Source organism: Bactrocera neohumeralis, chromosome 6 (genome assembly GCF_024586455.1).
Source record: "Bactrocera neohumeralis isolate Rockhampton chromosome 6, APGP_CSIRO_Bneo_wtdbg2-racon-allhic-juicebox.fasta_v2, whole genome shotgun sequence".
Lineage (NCBI taxonomy): Eukaryota > Metazoa > Arthropoda > Insecta > Diptera > Tephritidae > Bactrocera > Bactrocera neohumeralis.
In genome coordinates, this window is record NC_065923.1 from 13,861,813 (window position 1) to 13,877,818 (window position 16,006).

At 38.9% G+C, this 16,006-nt stretch overlaps 2 protein-coding genes across 3 annotated transcripts in view; one reads left to right on the forward strand and one right to left on the reverse strand.

Moving 5' to 3' along the window:
• Positions 1-16,006, reverse strand: part of LOC126763669 (uncharacterized) — a 329,848-nt gene that overhangs the window by 252,521 nt on the left and 61,321 nt on the right. The gene's annotated exons all lie outside the window — the stretch shown is intronic.
• On the forward strand, positions 240-5,915 carry LOC126763670 (probable cytochrome P450 28d1). The gene is made up of 8 exons (XM_050481380.1): positions 240-574; positions 628-766; positions 833-940; positions 2,870-2,974; positions 3,030-3,440; positions 3,509-3,632; positions 3,681-3,950; positions 4,866-5,915. Exons 1-8 carry the CDS (start codon positions 378-380, stop codon positions 5,036-5,038), a joined length of 1,527 nt encoding a protein of 508 aa, XP_050337337.1. The 5' UTR covers positions 240-377; the 3' UTR covers positions 5,039-5,915.

The window sequence follows — 16,006 nt, forward strand, 5'->3', positions numbered from 1 at the left end:
CACCAAAAATATACTGATGAAACCATATCCATACATACATATATCCAGTTTTCACAATAAATTTTAAAGCAAATATATTTCTAAGTTTTCAAAAGTTGTCTCAAACCAACTTTATGCTTACCCTAATGCATACGCCTCTATATCACGACAAAAATTTATGAATAATTTAATATTATTTAATGCTTGACCGCAAGAGACAGCAATTTAGACATTTGAACTTCATATCATACTGATAGCAATGCTGTAATTCAGTACATAAAGCGGCCCTCAAGTGAGTGCTTCGACTCGTTAGACAACAACACTTCCGCAACTCTTCGTGTGCCTATTAATTATTGAATATTTGTGTAACATTTTCGCGCTGTCTACACTCAAAAGCGATGCTTGAGACTTGCTTGATAACCTTGACATTAGCAGGTGTTATAGCTGGACTCATATACGGGTTTCTAACATGGAACCTCCATTACTGGGAAAAGCGTGGCATAAAACAAGCGAAATCCTATACGTTTGTGGGCTCATTTCCCAGCACATTCTCGCATCAACGGAATATAGCTTATGATTTCGATGATATTTACAGGTAAGTTGGCAATTAATTGAAAAAATATATATATTAAAATATACTTCCACTAGAGCTTATAAACAAGCCGAGAATTTTGTCGGGGTTTTAATGATGCGCACTCCAAAACTGCTAGTGTTGAATCCTGCTGTGGTACAGAAAATTTTCGTTACGGATTTCCAAAATTTTCACGATAATGAGATTTCACAAAAAGTTTGTATTTCTCATTAAATATTTATTCATGCACTTTTGTATAAACTTTTGTTCTATCCCCTTTAGGTCGACGAAAAGAGTGACTTTATTTTCGCTAATAACCCATTTGTATTAACTGGGGCCAAATGGAAAGAGCGTAGAATGGAAATCGTACCCGCTATGACACCAAATAGAGTGAGTTATTTAATGAGAGGTTTGTTCTCTGAACAAGTTGTTGATATTCATTCCTTGAGGCATATGTACAGATGTTTTTTTTTTTTGATGTGTTTGTATCAATTGTATTACTCAAACACAATTTATTTTGATCGTTCAGTTTGTATGGCAACTATGTGATATCGTGATTCGATCTGAAGAATTTCATCCGATTTTGTAACGCTCTTTTGGAAAATAATCTAATCTTTGCCCACTTTCATGATGACTTGTAGTCTTATAAGAATATTTTCCGATATCGGCGGTTCCGGCAAATAATCAGCTTCTTGAGTAGAAAAGCACGTCCCAAAAACTGAGATTAAGTTAGGTTCGATGGCTAATCTAGAGATATCGCACGTGGTGTGCTATATGTAGTCCTTTGTGAAGCCATAGAAAAGAAGAATTGCTGTGTTCGAACTTTTTAAATTAGCAAAACGCTTAGCACCCTAATTTGCATGTGTTTCTAATTTCCATATTGGGTATACGCTCCTAAGTGCTTAAGTCTTAACCTCCCAAACGCGGGACAGTCACGAAGGAAGTATTGAGTTGTTTCCACTTCACCTTCTTCTGTACAGGTTCTGCGGACGGCGTCTGGTAAGAATCCCAGCCTTACAGTATGGACGCCAATAGAGCAATATTAAAACCCCCACAACTAGGGAGAGGCTAGCTTTTCTGCGGGCAAAGAGATCAACTTGCGTCGATCTTGGGCTAATAGGATTTTGCAACAGCACATGTACCGATGGTGAGCTAGTGCTGGCCAAGCTCCAGCTAACCTAACCTAACTAACAACTGAAAGACTTATTTGCATATAGACGTTTAATCAACACAGCCCGTCATGCAGATTAAAATTTCTTTCTAGCTGCTAGAAACTTCTGCAAATTATCAGAAAAACTTTCCTTATTTTTGACTAATCGAAATTGGTTTTGGTTTATATGTATAGTAAACAACAATATGTATAATAAGAACAGATTACTTAATCACTTTTGTCTGTAGAGGCTGGATCATAACTGTATTATATTATATTTCTCGTCGGCACCCGACAGATTTCTCCTCTGAGCTGACGGAGTAGTTCAAGCTAGACCAAGAACTCAACTGCATTCACATATACATATACATATATTATATCATATGGCTGAGGAGTAGTTCAATTTATTTGCGCTTTGTCCTAGTCTCTTGATTTGACTCCAACTTTTTTGGACTTTACTATACATATTTCGATGTCCAGATTCCTTCTTTAGGATAGAGTAGATCGAATTTTCCATTGATTGCCTTGTGGATCCCAGTCGATAGCGTTCCTATTGATTGCGTCTGGATTTCGTCTCAAAACATGCCTACATTGATTTGTGGTGACCATAAATTCGTGTTAAAGACGGTGCCGAGCTAGAAAATGCGGCAAATATTGCGAAGACATCGGTTAGTGAAAACTTGCAGCTTTCGAATGTTAGAGGCTGCTAGATTCCAGGTTTCGTAGCCTTATAGAAGTGTAAACTTGACATTGGTGTTTCATAACAGCATATCTACAAGTACTTCAGGCTCCTTTAGGCTACAGTATGAAGCATTCAACTAAGTGCACATAACGTAAGGGGGAGAACTATTTCTAGCTGAGTTTATATGCTCAAAGGAAATATTTGCCTTTAGGAGCTGGTTTAAAAAGTAGAGTGGTCCTCATTTGCAAAGGCAGATATGTAGAGTGGGGTACGAAGATATGAAAAGTGGGGATGTTTAAAGAATGGGGTATGACAAAGAATTAATGATAATTCTGAAAAGAAAATTGTGTTAACATTTTCCCACAAATCAAAATTTGTGCGCTTATAATAAGAACAATTCTTATTCCATAATATGAACAAGATCACTTCCTGACTTTGTCATGTGAGTTTTTTATAATTTTTCAAGACTTTAATCTAACACTTTCAGATAAAAGCCGCCTATCCAATCACCTTGGATGTATGCCAACGTCTAATACGCTACATCAAAGAGCAAACTAAGATTAGCGGCACCGAAGGTTTGGACACCACAGAGGTAAAAAATGAAAAATGAAAAAAAGATTCAACCCATATAACGGTATTTTTCGCAGCTCTTCTTGCGCTACACATCCGAGGTTGTCAGCGAATGCGTTTTGGGCATTCGTGCAAACAGTTTCGGCAACGAGTCATCGCCAATTTATGCCAATACGAAAAAAATATTCAGTCAAACCTATATTTTTCGATTTTATCAACTGCTTAACGGGTTCTTCCCCGCGATGGATCGTTTCTACAAAATGCGTTTCTTTCCCAAAGATGTTGAAGATTTCTTCATCGGCATAACGCAGAAAACAATCGATTTGCGGCATAAGCAAGATGTGGAAAAAGCCGATTTTATTAATTATATGTTGCAACTGCAGCGGAAACGAAATATATCCACGCCGGAGGTAACGTCGCATGTGATGACCTACATAACCGATGGCTTTTTAACAACAACAACGGCTATAACACATTGTTTGCTGCTGGTAAGAACTTTACAGGTGTTTGCGATTTCCGAATAATACGAAGATAATGATCGATTACGCTCTTGCAGCTCGCACGCTACGAAGACAAACAGCGTCAATTACGCCAAGAAATTGCGCAGAATCTGGACGAAGATGGCAACTTGAGCTTCGAAGTGCTCTCGGATTTGCCATACTTAGATGCTTGCTTACACGGTTTGTATATAATATAGTACATACATATATCATTATTTTCCTTTCTAGAGGCTTTAAGAATATTTTCGCCGATACTCTTTAACAAAAAGCTGTGCACGAACTCTTGTGAGCTGGTTAATAAAGACGGCAGTATTTTGAAAGTGGAAAAAAATGACGTCATTTTGATACCAGCACACTCCATACATCACGATGAAAGCATCTACGAGGAACCAGAGTTATTTAAACCAGAGCGTTTTCTACCCGAAAATGGTGGCTTAAAAAGTTATCGCGATAGGGGCGTGTTCTTGGCGTTCGGTGATGGACCACGTGTGTGTCTAGGTAAGTGGTAATGCTTGTGGAGAAATTGTATATACAGAATATTATATGAGTACGGTAAGTGGCAGGTCATACGGTTTCCGGAACTCTAACTTCTTTTATAACACTTTCATTTTGAATACTAAACTCAAACCCTCTTACTTTGCTAGCCTTAAAACAGTTCTCTATAATTATAGTTATTGTTTCTGACGTGTATGAACTCGTGATCAGCCGAATAGTCGCCACCAGCTTCGGTTTGACATGGCCAGTCACCTAAAGAGTTGTTTCGAGAGTAAGAGAAAGAGAGAGAGTTTTATGAAACTTTACTTTAGAAAAACTGTGGCAGATTTTTATGTTGCCAACTTTTCGTCCCACATTTGCATACCTACTTTTTACACAAATATCTTAGATCTCAGTAACACTACCATAAACTCTGTTAGCAGCAGTCAGTTTTCGAAATGACAACTTCAAACGATTTTTAATTGTTGTAAAGAGACTGGAGAAAACAAAGACTGGAGACTGAGTATATTCTATATACTAGTCCACTTGTTTAATAATTAGCAATTTATCGAGGAAGAGATAAAAAGAAAGAGAGCAACTTATGTCATAACCAGCTCTCAAATCGATCACCGTGAGAGAGCAGTGTGGACTCTCCAAAACATGTAAAGCAAATGTTTTCCAACCCTATTGCTAAGTTCCCGATCTCTTGAACCATATACTAAAAAAATCCATAAATAATAATTATAACGAGCGGAAGTGATACAGAGAAAGAGAGAAGTCTAAATCATAATCAGTTCTAAACCAGCATTTGAGAGAGAACTCGAGCCGCTTCAAAACAATTAACACAAATTTTTGCATACCATGCTGATTTCTCATATCTTGGACCCTGTGTCGGAATTATTTTAAAATAATTTTATTTTTTTCTCTTTTCTATTGCAGGCATGAGATTTGCGCACACGCAAAGCAAAGCAGCAATTGCCGAGATCGTGAGAAATTTCGTCATCAAGCCCAATCCTAAAACCCGTACGGACAATACCTTAACTAAAGATAGCTTTTTTGGCAGCTTGGAAGGTGGAGTTTGGCTCGATTTTGAATCCATTGACTCGAAATGAATATGTGTTGAGAACTACTAACTATATTTAAGTACACGTACATATTTATAATTGTATATAAATAAGATTTCTTCTCATAACTATTGTAAACTACGAGCTTTCAGCTTTCCTCCCTCTGCTATCTAACCTTCACTAACTCGCGTCCCTTAACCCCCAAAGTCACTAGTTTTGCCAAGTGGACACTTATTTGTCAGTTAACATAATGACAATTGCTATGAAAATGACTGCGTATTAATTGCTGTCATATTAAGTGGAGCCAAGCAGCCGGCGCTCGACACACGCCGCACGCGCCACAGCAGACAGACTGGCGGCTGGACAGCTATAATTGGCAACATGGCAATGTGTGGGCTCAAACAGCCGATGCAAACACAAGATGTCTGATAAAATGTGCATTATATAATACTCTTTTTCACAATATTGCTTTGCAATTGTTAGCGCGAATGACACAGCAATGGAGGACAATGAAAATGTTAAGTACAAGTAAAAAATGTTGAGCTTAACATGAATGACACTTGTAAATAGAGTTTAATTAAGGCATTTTCCGTTCAATTAACCGTTTGACAAAACTGTTAAAAATAATTTAAAGGGTTTGGAGGTTACTTTAGTTGTTGTACCGATAACTCAAAACATGGAGAGTGGCGAATCGAACAAATATGTAGCGTAAACTTAATATGCTGGCTTAAGCTGGTAAAGTTGGAAAAAGGGAAAAAATACGACGTGAAGTTTTATGGTTTGAATTGTACTCCACATTTTTTTAGAAAGAGTTTTCGAGCAAAAATAATAATAATTAAATTCGACTTATCATAAGTTTTGAGAAATATATCCATATATACTACTTCTATTTCAAAATAAATACGGAAAATTTATGATATCGGTACTATTTTGCCTTTAATAATTGTCAACACTTGTGTTAGTAAGTTCGGTTAGGTGTTCGGGCTATATATGTGAGGCTACGAATAGTCTCACTTATACTACTAGAGACGCCTGTCCGTTGGGGCAGCTAATTGACAGATTTGTAGAAGACAAACGCTTCAACCTTAGTATGACAAACGCTGGACAGTGCATAAAGTGGCTCGATGTTTTTACCCCATATTCCCACATATAACTTTGGCAAGTTGTGTCCGCCGAAATCTTTAGCGTCACCGCGTGAGTGTCAAAAGGACATTGTATAGAGCAAGTAATTCACTAGACCTCTTACGCTCTACTCTGCGCAAGAACCACAGTGCTGGCTTGACAAAAGCTTGCTTAGCTCGCGCGAGGCTCCAAAATCCAACGTTAGAATGCACGAAGACAGGAAAACACCGGCTCTGTCCCATCCTGATTAGGATTTTTTTTTTGTCTTGCAAGCTCATCCACTTTACAGTTTCCAACGATTCCGGTCTCACCAGGCACCGCGACAAGTCTAAAAAGGAAGTAGCTTGATGCTACTGCCATAGAGGTCATGTAATCATTAGCCAGCTTTGAACTTGTAACGCGTTTTTCAACAAGGACGCTACAAAAGTAGACCGATAGGAACAGCAAACGACGGCATATTTTTTCCCGTTCTTTTAACATTTCATCTTCAATAAGGTTTGCCATTTTATCATGGAAAGATATGCAATCCAACAACAAGTTGAAATTTACTACCGAAATTCGGAGTCAGTGACCTCAACTTTTAGAGCGCTACATCCAATTTATAGTCGTCATAATCATCCTCTCAGATCAACAATTGAGCGTCTAGTGGAAAAATTTGAATCCACAAGCATCCGTAGTGTCCAGAATATTGCTGCCACTAGCTCATTAATTTATGAAGACCCAAATAAGTCTCAAGCGTTGAGCATCTCTGTGACGTCGTTGTGGCAAATTTTCGAAAAGATCTTGGTCTACATCCTTACAAGATCACATTAATGCAAGAACTGAAGCCACTTGACCACCAAAATGTTCGTGAATTGGACTAAGCAACAACTTGAAAATGATCCGGATTTTCATCGAAAAATCATTTTCAGAGATGAGGCCCATTTGTGGCTGAATGATTTCGTCAGTAAGCAAAATAAATAAAACACACTCCATGAGTCACCACTGCATCCCGAAAAAATTGGGGTTTGGTCCGGTTTATGGGCCGGCGGCGTCATTGGGCTGTACTTTTACCGTGATGATCCAGACCGGCACGTTACTGTGAATGGAAATGGCTACCGCTCAGTGATAACCGAATAAGTATTTTTGGCTCGAATTTGGTGATATGGACTTGGACAATGTGTGGTTCCAACAAGACAGCACCACAACCCGCATAGCGAATATCACAATCGATTTATTTGAAGCCAAGTTTGGTGAACGAAATGACCTAGTCAATTGGCCGCCTCGCTCGTCGGATTTGACGCCGTAAAACTACTTCCTGTGGGGTTACGTCAATTCTATGGCCTATGCCAACAAGACAGCGACGATTGACGAACTTCGTACGAATGTCGAATGAGAAGTTGAAGACAAAATTGAGTCAATACTATCCTCAACTGCCATATTTTCCGGATGGAATTTCTTAGACTTTAATTATTGCAATTCGCAAGAGAACATATAAAATGTTCGGTAACACTCGAACTCAGCTCTTCCTTACTTCTCTGCATTGTTTTTACTCAAGATAAAGTTCTAGAATATGTAATTCATTTGACAGCCGTCTTGACAACTATCCCACCAGGAAGTACCCATATATGTATCTAAAAAACATGCTATATTCACCTAAAACCGACAATATTTCCGTCTGATATATATGTATATACGGTATATTTTTAGAGGTTAAGATACACGTTTTAGTTATTGGTTGAAAAGTTCAAGTTCGCCGACCCCGGTGGGAGTATTGGTGATATAAGCTCGCCAAAAATTAATTTTTCACGAAGAAAAAGTGCGAAATGCATTACTGGAAGCAATATAAAGAACAATTTGCTTGGAATGTCTCTTCAAAGCGAAATTGCGTCACTTAGCGCCTTGCGAATCAACTCATCCAATTAGCTTAGAAGAAGCAGCATAAACATCTTAATTATGTCATTACCATCACATTAATCGACGTTCTTGCGGACAGCTGTCATTGTCATTGTCATAGTTCGAATACGCATTTAACGATACTTTTGCGCATTTTACTGTTAATTTTACTATCATCAACAGCTGTGCGAGAATCTTAAGTAGCTGTTTGATGGCGTAGCAGCAGCAACAACAACAATGCCGAATTATATTTGTTTGTACAAGTACATAAACTACACAAACACCGGTGTAAGCAGATATTTAGGTGCATATGAAAATAACATACATACATGCATATGTATTGTATTACTATATATAGAGGGTCATCCATAAGGTGCATGGACAAAGAACTATCTCCGATCACGGTAAATCGCTTGACACTTAAGGAACTTTATACAAACATTATAAAACTATTTTGTATCCAAAATCAATGTTATGTTGAAAGTACTAACTAATCATCTTCTGTAGGATCGAATGCCTCTCATTTCTTTGAGGAGAATCTAAAGCAATGGATGTGAATGACGCTGATAGCCGCAGCTTTCGGGTCTGTAGCACTTCTGAGCCAACTTTTTATGAAAATAGTGCGCGAAACAACTTTTCGGTCAACGTCAATAGCTAAAGAAGCAACAAAAATTGAAAATATAAGTTTGAACGATCTTAAGTTTCAGGGTCGTGCTAAAGTCGATTTATTAATCCTCATGGTAGAGTAATAATTTTATCAGCCCTCCAAGCAGAGTCAAATCCAGGCATTGCAATTTGACTTCGTTGTTTGTCATTTTTTTAGACTGTGAACCACCGATTAACTTACTAAAGATCCCAAACACATTTTCGTCCTAACTACTGTAGCAGTTTAAACTCCTATCTATCCAGAATGGATGCCGACATACAAATCATAAGTACTTGCTGCTTTCAAAGAGTCCCCTTAAGACACTACACTTTTGCATACCCTTATAAAACCACTCACTTAACACCCTTTCCGCCCGAACCTTTCGAAGCAGTTCGATTTCTAGACCTTACACTAAGTGAATTCGACACAATTCATGTACTTTCCCAAGAACCAGGAATCAGGTACTCTCTACAAAGCAACAACAACAACTTATTAAAGATTTTCCATTATAAAAGTAAGATACGTGACAAACAGTATCGAAAGTCACGACCTGAAAAGCCGAAAGCTTGAGTTCATGAAAAGCTCTCTACATCAACAAAAACAACATATTATAGATTTCGGTATATTAATCAAGTAAGATCCGGACCGAAAAGTACCGAAAGGCACGATCTAAAAAGTCAAAAGCTTCAAAGAACTCAAGTTCGTGAAAAGCTCTCTACATCAACAAAAACAACTTATTACAGATTTCGGTACCGAATTAAGTTTACTTAATATGATAAAACTATTTTTTGCTATAAAGAGCTTTATCTTGAGCCAGATTTTCGAAGATTGTCGGATTATTTGGTCAACAATCTAAGCCGAATTTCGGAAAGAATTCTCGTCAAATAAGAATGTTTTCCATACAAGTACTTTATTATGTTCGATCAGTTTGTATGGCAGCTACATATATGCTATAGTAGCGCGATATCGACGGTTCCAAAAAATGTGCAAGTTCCTGAAGAACATATGCAAACTTTAAGATTGATAACTCAAACACTGGGGGACTAGTTCGCAGATGTTCGGTTCGAAAATATGTGGACCACCCTGTACTGGGATGTATGAGCCAATTCCGGCCTAGTGTGCATGTTTACCACCGTTAGTTGCTGTTGTTGTTGTGCTATGCACGTAATCAACATGAATTGTGTCGCAAACAAATTTGCACAACACAAAGTAAACACACAGTATGAACCAACTACATAAACACAAAATTTGTTGTAATGTATAATGTAGTATTGCTTGTATTTTACAAAGCTGCTGCTGCTGCTGCTGTCGCGGTGGGGTGTTGCTTTGCGGTTAGAGCGGGCGGCGAATAGCAACAATTCATTAAATTAAGTGCCAGCAATTTGATGGGAAATCATGATACGACACAGAATTCAACAATCAACATTGTTGGGCAGCCTGCACAGCGTAAGTAGCTGTGTGCGTGTGTGTATGTGTGTGTACAGCGCCTACTTTCTACGCAGACAAATGGCAGCACAATTGACATATGGCCAAAAAATAACAACACAGAACAATAATAAGTACAAGAAACTGTGGTAAGCAGCAGGCAGCCGAATGTCTCCAAACGAAGTGCGATATGATCGAAAAATCCACTACTTAGTCATAAAAAGAGCGCACAATTTTATGACAAAAACTACAACAAAAAAAAATAAAAATAAAAGAAAGCAACAGAAAAAAGTATCCACAAACAATCAGCTACTATATTTCGGCGGCCGACCACCCACCGACGTGGCCTAAGTCCTTCGGCATGCTCGTAGATGGCCAACACATTGGCCTCGTCAAGACTACGAAGCCAACGTGCAAGCCTTGAGATGACATGGACCATTTCAATGCTGATAAATCCCGCTGTGCTGCTGACCTGCTTAGACGCAGGCATGGCTTACTTTGTAATTGGCAAAAAAAAAAAAACTACAGAACGCCAGAAGAAAAGCAAAGAAATAAAAAGTGGAAAAAGGTACGAGTTCGACGGCGAGAAGGGCGAGCAAAACACATTTGAGTGCAGCGCAATTATGCCTCCGAAAGATACTTACAAAAATGAAGTCAATTTCCTTTCCGCATAAAAGTGTAACGACACTCGCTCGCCGACGCCGCCGCAGCGCCAAACGTACGTACGCGCAGAGCAGGCGAAACAAAACGTGGAAAAAAGTATGATTGCGGTAAGTAAAATGGAACAAAAGCTTAAGGAGCAATAGTTGAGAGTGCCAGCAAAAAAAAAAAAAAAACAAATACAAAAGACACTGGAAAAAAGGGCAAAATGCTGGTATACAAAATGACAAAAGGAAAAGAACACGTAACGGTAACGATAAACGGAAATAAAATCGACTTGCCGAGTGATGTGGGCGTGGGATGGTGAGCGCTGGCATAAGTACCGCAGCAGAAAGTGTGAAGCAGGCAAGCTGCTTGAGATTTTTTCCCACTTTCGTGTAACCTTTTTTCCATTTTCCCTACACACGCTGTTTGTAAGCAGCACAGTGCTGCCATATTAAAAATACTCCTTTTTTCGTTTTCGTTTTCAGTTTCATTTCATCATTGTTTTTTGTTTGCGGCGCTTCACCCGTAAAGCAAAAAAAAACGCCACGCATTGTGACACTGCGTTCGTCGTCAGCAAATGATTGTGCAGCTGAAGTGTCCAACTTGATTGCGAGCGGCAGCGCAAAGAAAACACCACAATGCCAGGCCCAACGCAGACACGGTGATCGGCTTTAATGCTAAGCTCAGCCGTTGCATGGCGACTAAGTGGACGCCACGCCGGATATAACGGATAATTCGTATTAGTAGTGTAGTTAGTTGCCCTGGTGAAGGTATTTGCTTTTCATTTTATGTCAAGCCGTAAGTGACTCGAAGCTGTTGGTTGATTTAGGTCGTGCAACAAAATTTAATGGTGCGACATTTTGCAAAAACTTCAATTTGAAGCGGAATCATGTTTTTTCTGATATGTTATTACGTATATTCAACAAGAAATTCATTTAATTGCAAGCAAAATTAATAACAAAAGCATCAATAGCTGTGTTCGATTCGCCAAGCGTTGGAGAGTAGTGAACAAGCAATGAGAAGAGCAAAGAGTTGTTTAAATAAAGTGGCGGCGGCGATAGCAAGCACAACTGTGTTAGGCTTCTTACTTTGATGCAGAAATTCCCCTCTGCTCGACAAGAAGCATTTCAGTGAATGCTTAGTTACGAGTCTTAAGTTTTCTAGTCTTAAATAAAAAACTATATTTTTAATTTAATTTTTGTGAGGAATTTGTCACATAAACTATATAAATTTGGTCCCAAAGATGTCAACTGTTTCATAATACATACAAATTTTATAGTTTGGCGTCCCTCACACCAGTTTTCATATCCAAGTGTTCGTTTGGATACAGGTCCGAAGAACATGTCGACCAATAAATTATAACAATAGTTTAGCTATGAAACAGCTTTTGAGATGAGCCCTGTGTCATTATCTTGTTGATAGGCTCATCGCAATGGCACGTCTTCTCTGAAGTAAGTTGGAATTAGGTCTTTCAAATTGTTTTTAAAGTAATAAGTGGTACCCATGGTTACTGAGTGCTTACTGAAGGCCCCACAAGACTTCAAGCAACACACCACCCTTACATATCAGCTTAAGGCCTCCATGCCTTATGTCTTGTTATTTATATTTTGAGGTGATTTGCTGAAGATGGAGGCATCTGTAGAAGTTCAGTTCAGTGAGGAAAGATCTTTAACCGTTATGCACTTGGGAGTGGCCTGAAACGATTCCTTAACATATGGCTCAATCAGCACACGACTTCCGGTCTTAGACCAAGTATAATCTGGGCAGCCAAAAAAACAACCGTTTGAACACGGGCTAAAGTGAGAAGGCGAAACATCCATTCCTCAGGGTTGTGCGCTGGGTTTGAGATGCGCCACCTAAAACATTCCACCAATGAAAAGGAAACAACAGCACCATGTGCTAAATCTTGGAAAAGACCTCTCTAAATAAAAAGCTACTTTTGCCAGCGCGGAAAGAAGCTGCCTTTATGCCGCTATGTCTGAATTTGTATCCTCGCAAATCTAATACGTTTGTGTAAACTGACGTTGAGCAATACCAAAAGCTCCGTCAGGATCGATTAGGACCTCTCCAAGCTGTTCGATACCAAACGAGGTTTCAGACAAGGCGACTTCCTTCCATGAAACTTTTTCAACTTCTACTCGTAAAGAAAATAATTAGAGCTTCAAACCTAAATAGGAAAGTTATGATAATCGATAAAAGAGTGTATAGCTGCTGGCGTACGCCAATGATATTGATATCATTGGCCTCAACAACTGCGCCGCTAGTTCTACTTTCTCCAGAATAGCTGAGAAAGCGGAACAAATGGGTCTGGTGGTGCACAAGGACAAGGCGAAATATCTCCTGTCTTTAAACAAACGATTTGACTCTCACGTCACTGTTGACAGGCAAAACTTCGAAGTCATAGAGTGTCAGCCTCGAAATCTAAGGCAGAATAACTCTTGCCAACAGGTGCTTCTTCGTACTAAGTAATCAATTGAGAAGTAAAGCCCTCTCTCGACGAACAAATACCCTCTACAAGTTAGTCATCATCCCCGTCCTGCTATATGGGGCAGAGGCATGAACGATGACAACATCTGATGAGTCAACGTAGCGAGTTTTCGAAGTAAAGATTTTGCGAAAGATTTTTAGACCTTGGCGCATTGACCACGGCGAATATCGTATTCGATGGAACGATGAGCTCTACGAGATATACGGCGACATTGACATAGTTCAGCGAATCAAGAGACAGAGGTGGCTATAGGTCATGTCGTCTGAATGGACGAAAACACTCCAGCTCTGAAAGTATTTGACGCAGTACCCGCCGGGGGAAGCAGAGATAGAAAATGAACTCCACCCCGTTGGTAAAACAAGGTGGAAAGGGACCTGGCTACGCTTGAAAACTCCAATTGGTGCTAAACAGCGAAAAGGAAAAACGTCTAGCGTGCTGTCGTAAGCATATTTAGCGGCCCGTTAGTTTATATTCACTAGAACTCACTGCACTGTGTTTAAATAAATTTGTGCCTAATAAATTAAGAAATGTAAAATTATTAACTACAATTGAACTGAACTGGCTTCTCATCAGTACTTCGGTAGTTCACACATGCACTCCCAGCATCAATCAACATTTCTTAAAAACAATTTCTAAAATTTTACACTACCACCCACACACTTAATATGATAACTGTAAACATATATTACTACTGTAATACTAAAAGTTCGTAAAACTAGAAAAGGAGAGCCTTCTACTCGCTCACTATGCGCCAGTATATGCCGCTTCGTCTGCAGAGGCATCAATTTAAGAGTGACTGCCGCTGTAAAATAACAAAATTATTTGCCATCATTTCGTTTAAATTTGCTGTGTTAACGCCATTCCCGATAACTATGAACAAACATCTACTTTCAACTCTATATCTTCGATGGGCGAGCACTCAAATGTATACCAGCACAGCGCTCCAAATTCAATTTTGCCATGTTTGTTAAAAATTACGAAAAGTGAGAATTAAATAAACTCAACCGCACACAGACACCCACAGGCACGAGGGGGAAACCTCAACTATGTCTGCAGCTTCAATCAATAAAGTAGTTCACAACATCATTTGATCTCAGCAACACCGTTTGACGACCCTTATCACACACAAACAGCAACAACAAGCATGACAGAAAAGGATACAGAAGAAGCAGCAGCAGCAGAAGCAACTATCAAACCGAAGCCAAACAGCTGCGACCACATATTTTCCACACTTTCAATCAATTCATGCATTACACACACACACACATACACACATGCAAACTTTTAAAAGCACATGTGCGCCATATATGTGATTTTAGTAGTATGTTTGTGTATTGGTATATGTGTGTGCATGAATTTTTCCTATTTGGAAGACTTTGTAAATGAAAGAAAACTTTCTCGCTCGAGTGGTGAGTGGCCGGATGACACACATAGATACATGACTAGATGGATTGTCAGATAGCTGGAGACGTGTATGTATAGCAATGAGTCGAAAGAAAATGCCCTCAAGTTCTAGCTAAATTACGGTAAAATAAAACAAGCAAAAATGTTAACTTTGGCGCTACTGAAGCTATAATACCCTTCACAAATGAAAAAAATTGCATACAAGAATCTGATTTTGATCGGTCAGTTTGTATGGCAGCTATAGGTTATAGTAGTCCAAACTGAACCATTTCTTCAGAGAGTATACACTTTCAGAGAGTATATACTTTGAATAGAAGTACTTGTGATATTTTGCTAAGATATCTTGTAAAATAAACAAGTTTCTCATATAAGAACTTCATTTTGATCGTTCAGTTTGTATGGTAGCTATACGCTATAGTGGTCGGATATCGGCGACTTCGACAGATAAGCAGCCTTTTAGGGAGAAAGACACTTGTACAAAATTTCAATTTGATATCTCGAAAAATGAGTAAACAGTTCAGATATATGCTGATAGACAAAGAATGAGAGGGAGGTAGACTCAGCTCATCATGCCCATCATTCCCATACGCTTAACTATTGTATATACCTCTGTTCAATAGGATCTCCGACATATCCTTCAAAGTGCTACAAACTTAGTGGCAAACTCAATATACCCTGTTCAGGGTATAAAAAAAGAGAGCCAAAGAAAAAAGCAGCAAAATCAAGAGCCATAAACGAGTAGAAAGCGTATATATATATAGACCAGAGGAAGGCAAGAACCGCTGCGTCGATCTCCGAAGTGGTTACAGGAAGCGACTGTGTCGCTATTGAAGCCAACAAACTGGACGAACAATGGGATTGAGGAGGTGCACAGCAATGAAAATCTATGTGGAAACGGTTAATGGTGAAGAGCGGAAGCCTTGGTCGCCAAAGTAGCTGATTGATATACATATGTACGAATGTGCGCGGGTGGTTTAGTTGAACAATTCTTTCTTCCACTGGTAATGAAATAAGTGTACAGCGTAGCTATTTGTGTGCGCTCGCACGCACTATTGGTCGCCAAGCAGCTGCAATTTATTGGAATTCGGTAAACATTTTATTACCAGTGAATAAATGAGGCGGGTGATTTCGATGCCGACTACTGCTTAGCGTATATTGGATTTCATTCAACGATTTAAACGCGTATTTTCAATGCTCTGTGAGTACAGACTAACTAAGTTTTCAATTACTGCAAGTTCAGTGATTGTGGAGGGGTTAACGCACGTGTAGCGTTTTTAGGGGAATAGTTATGTAATGAAATTTGTACTGCTAAATATCGCTTTATAGATGAATAAAAAATATTATTATATTATTTTAGAGTAGGTTAGCTTATAATACGAAAGGCGCTTCGGGCGTTAATTGAATAGCGTAA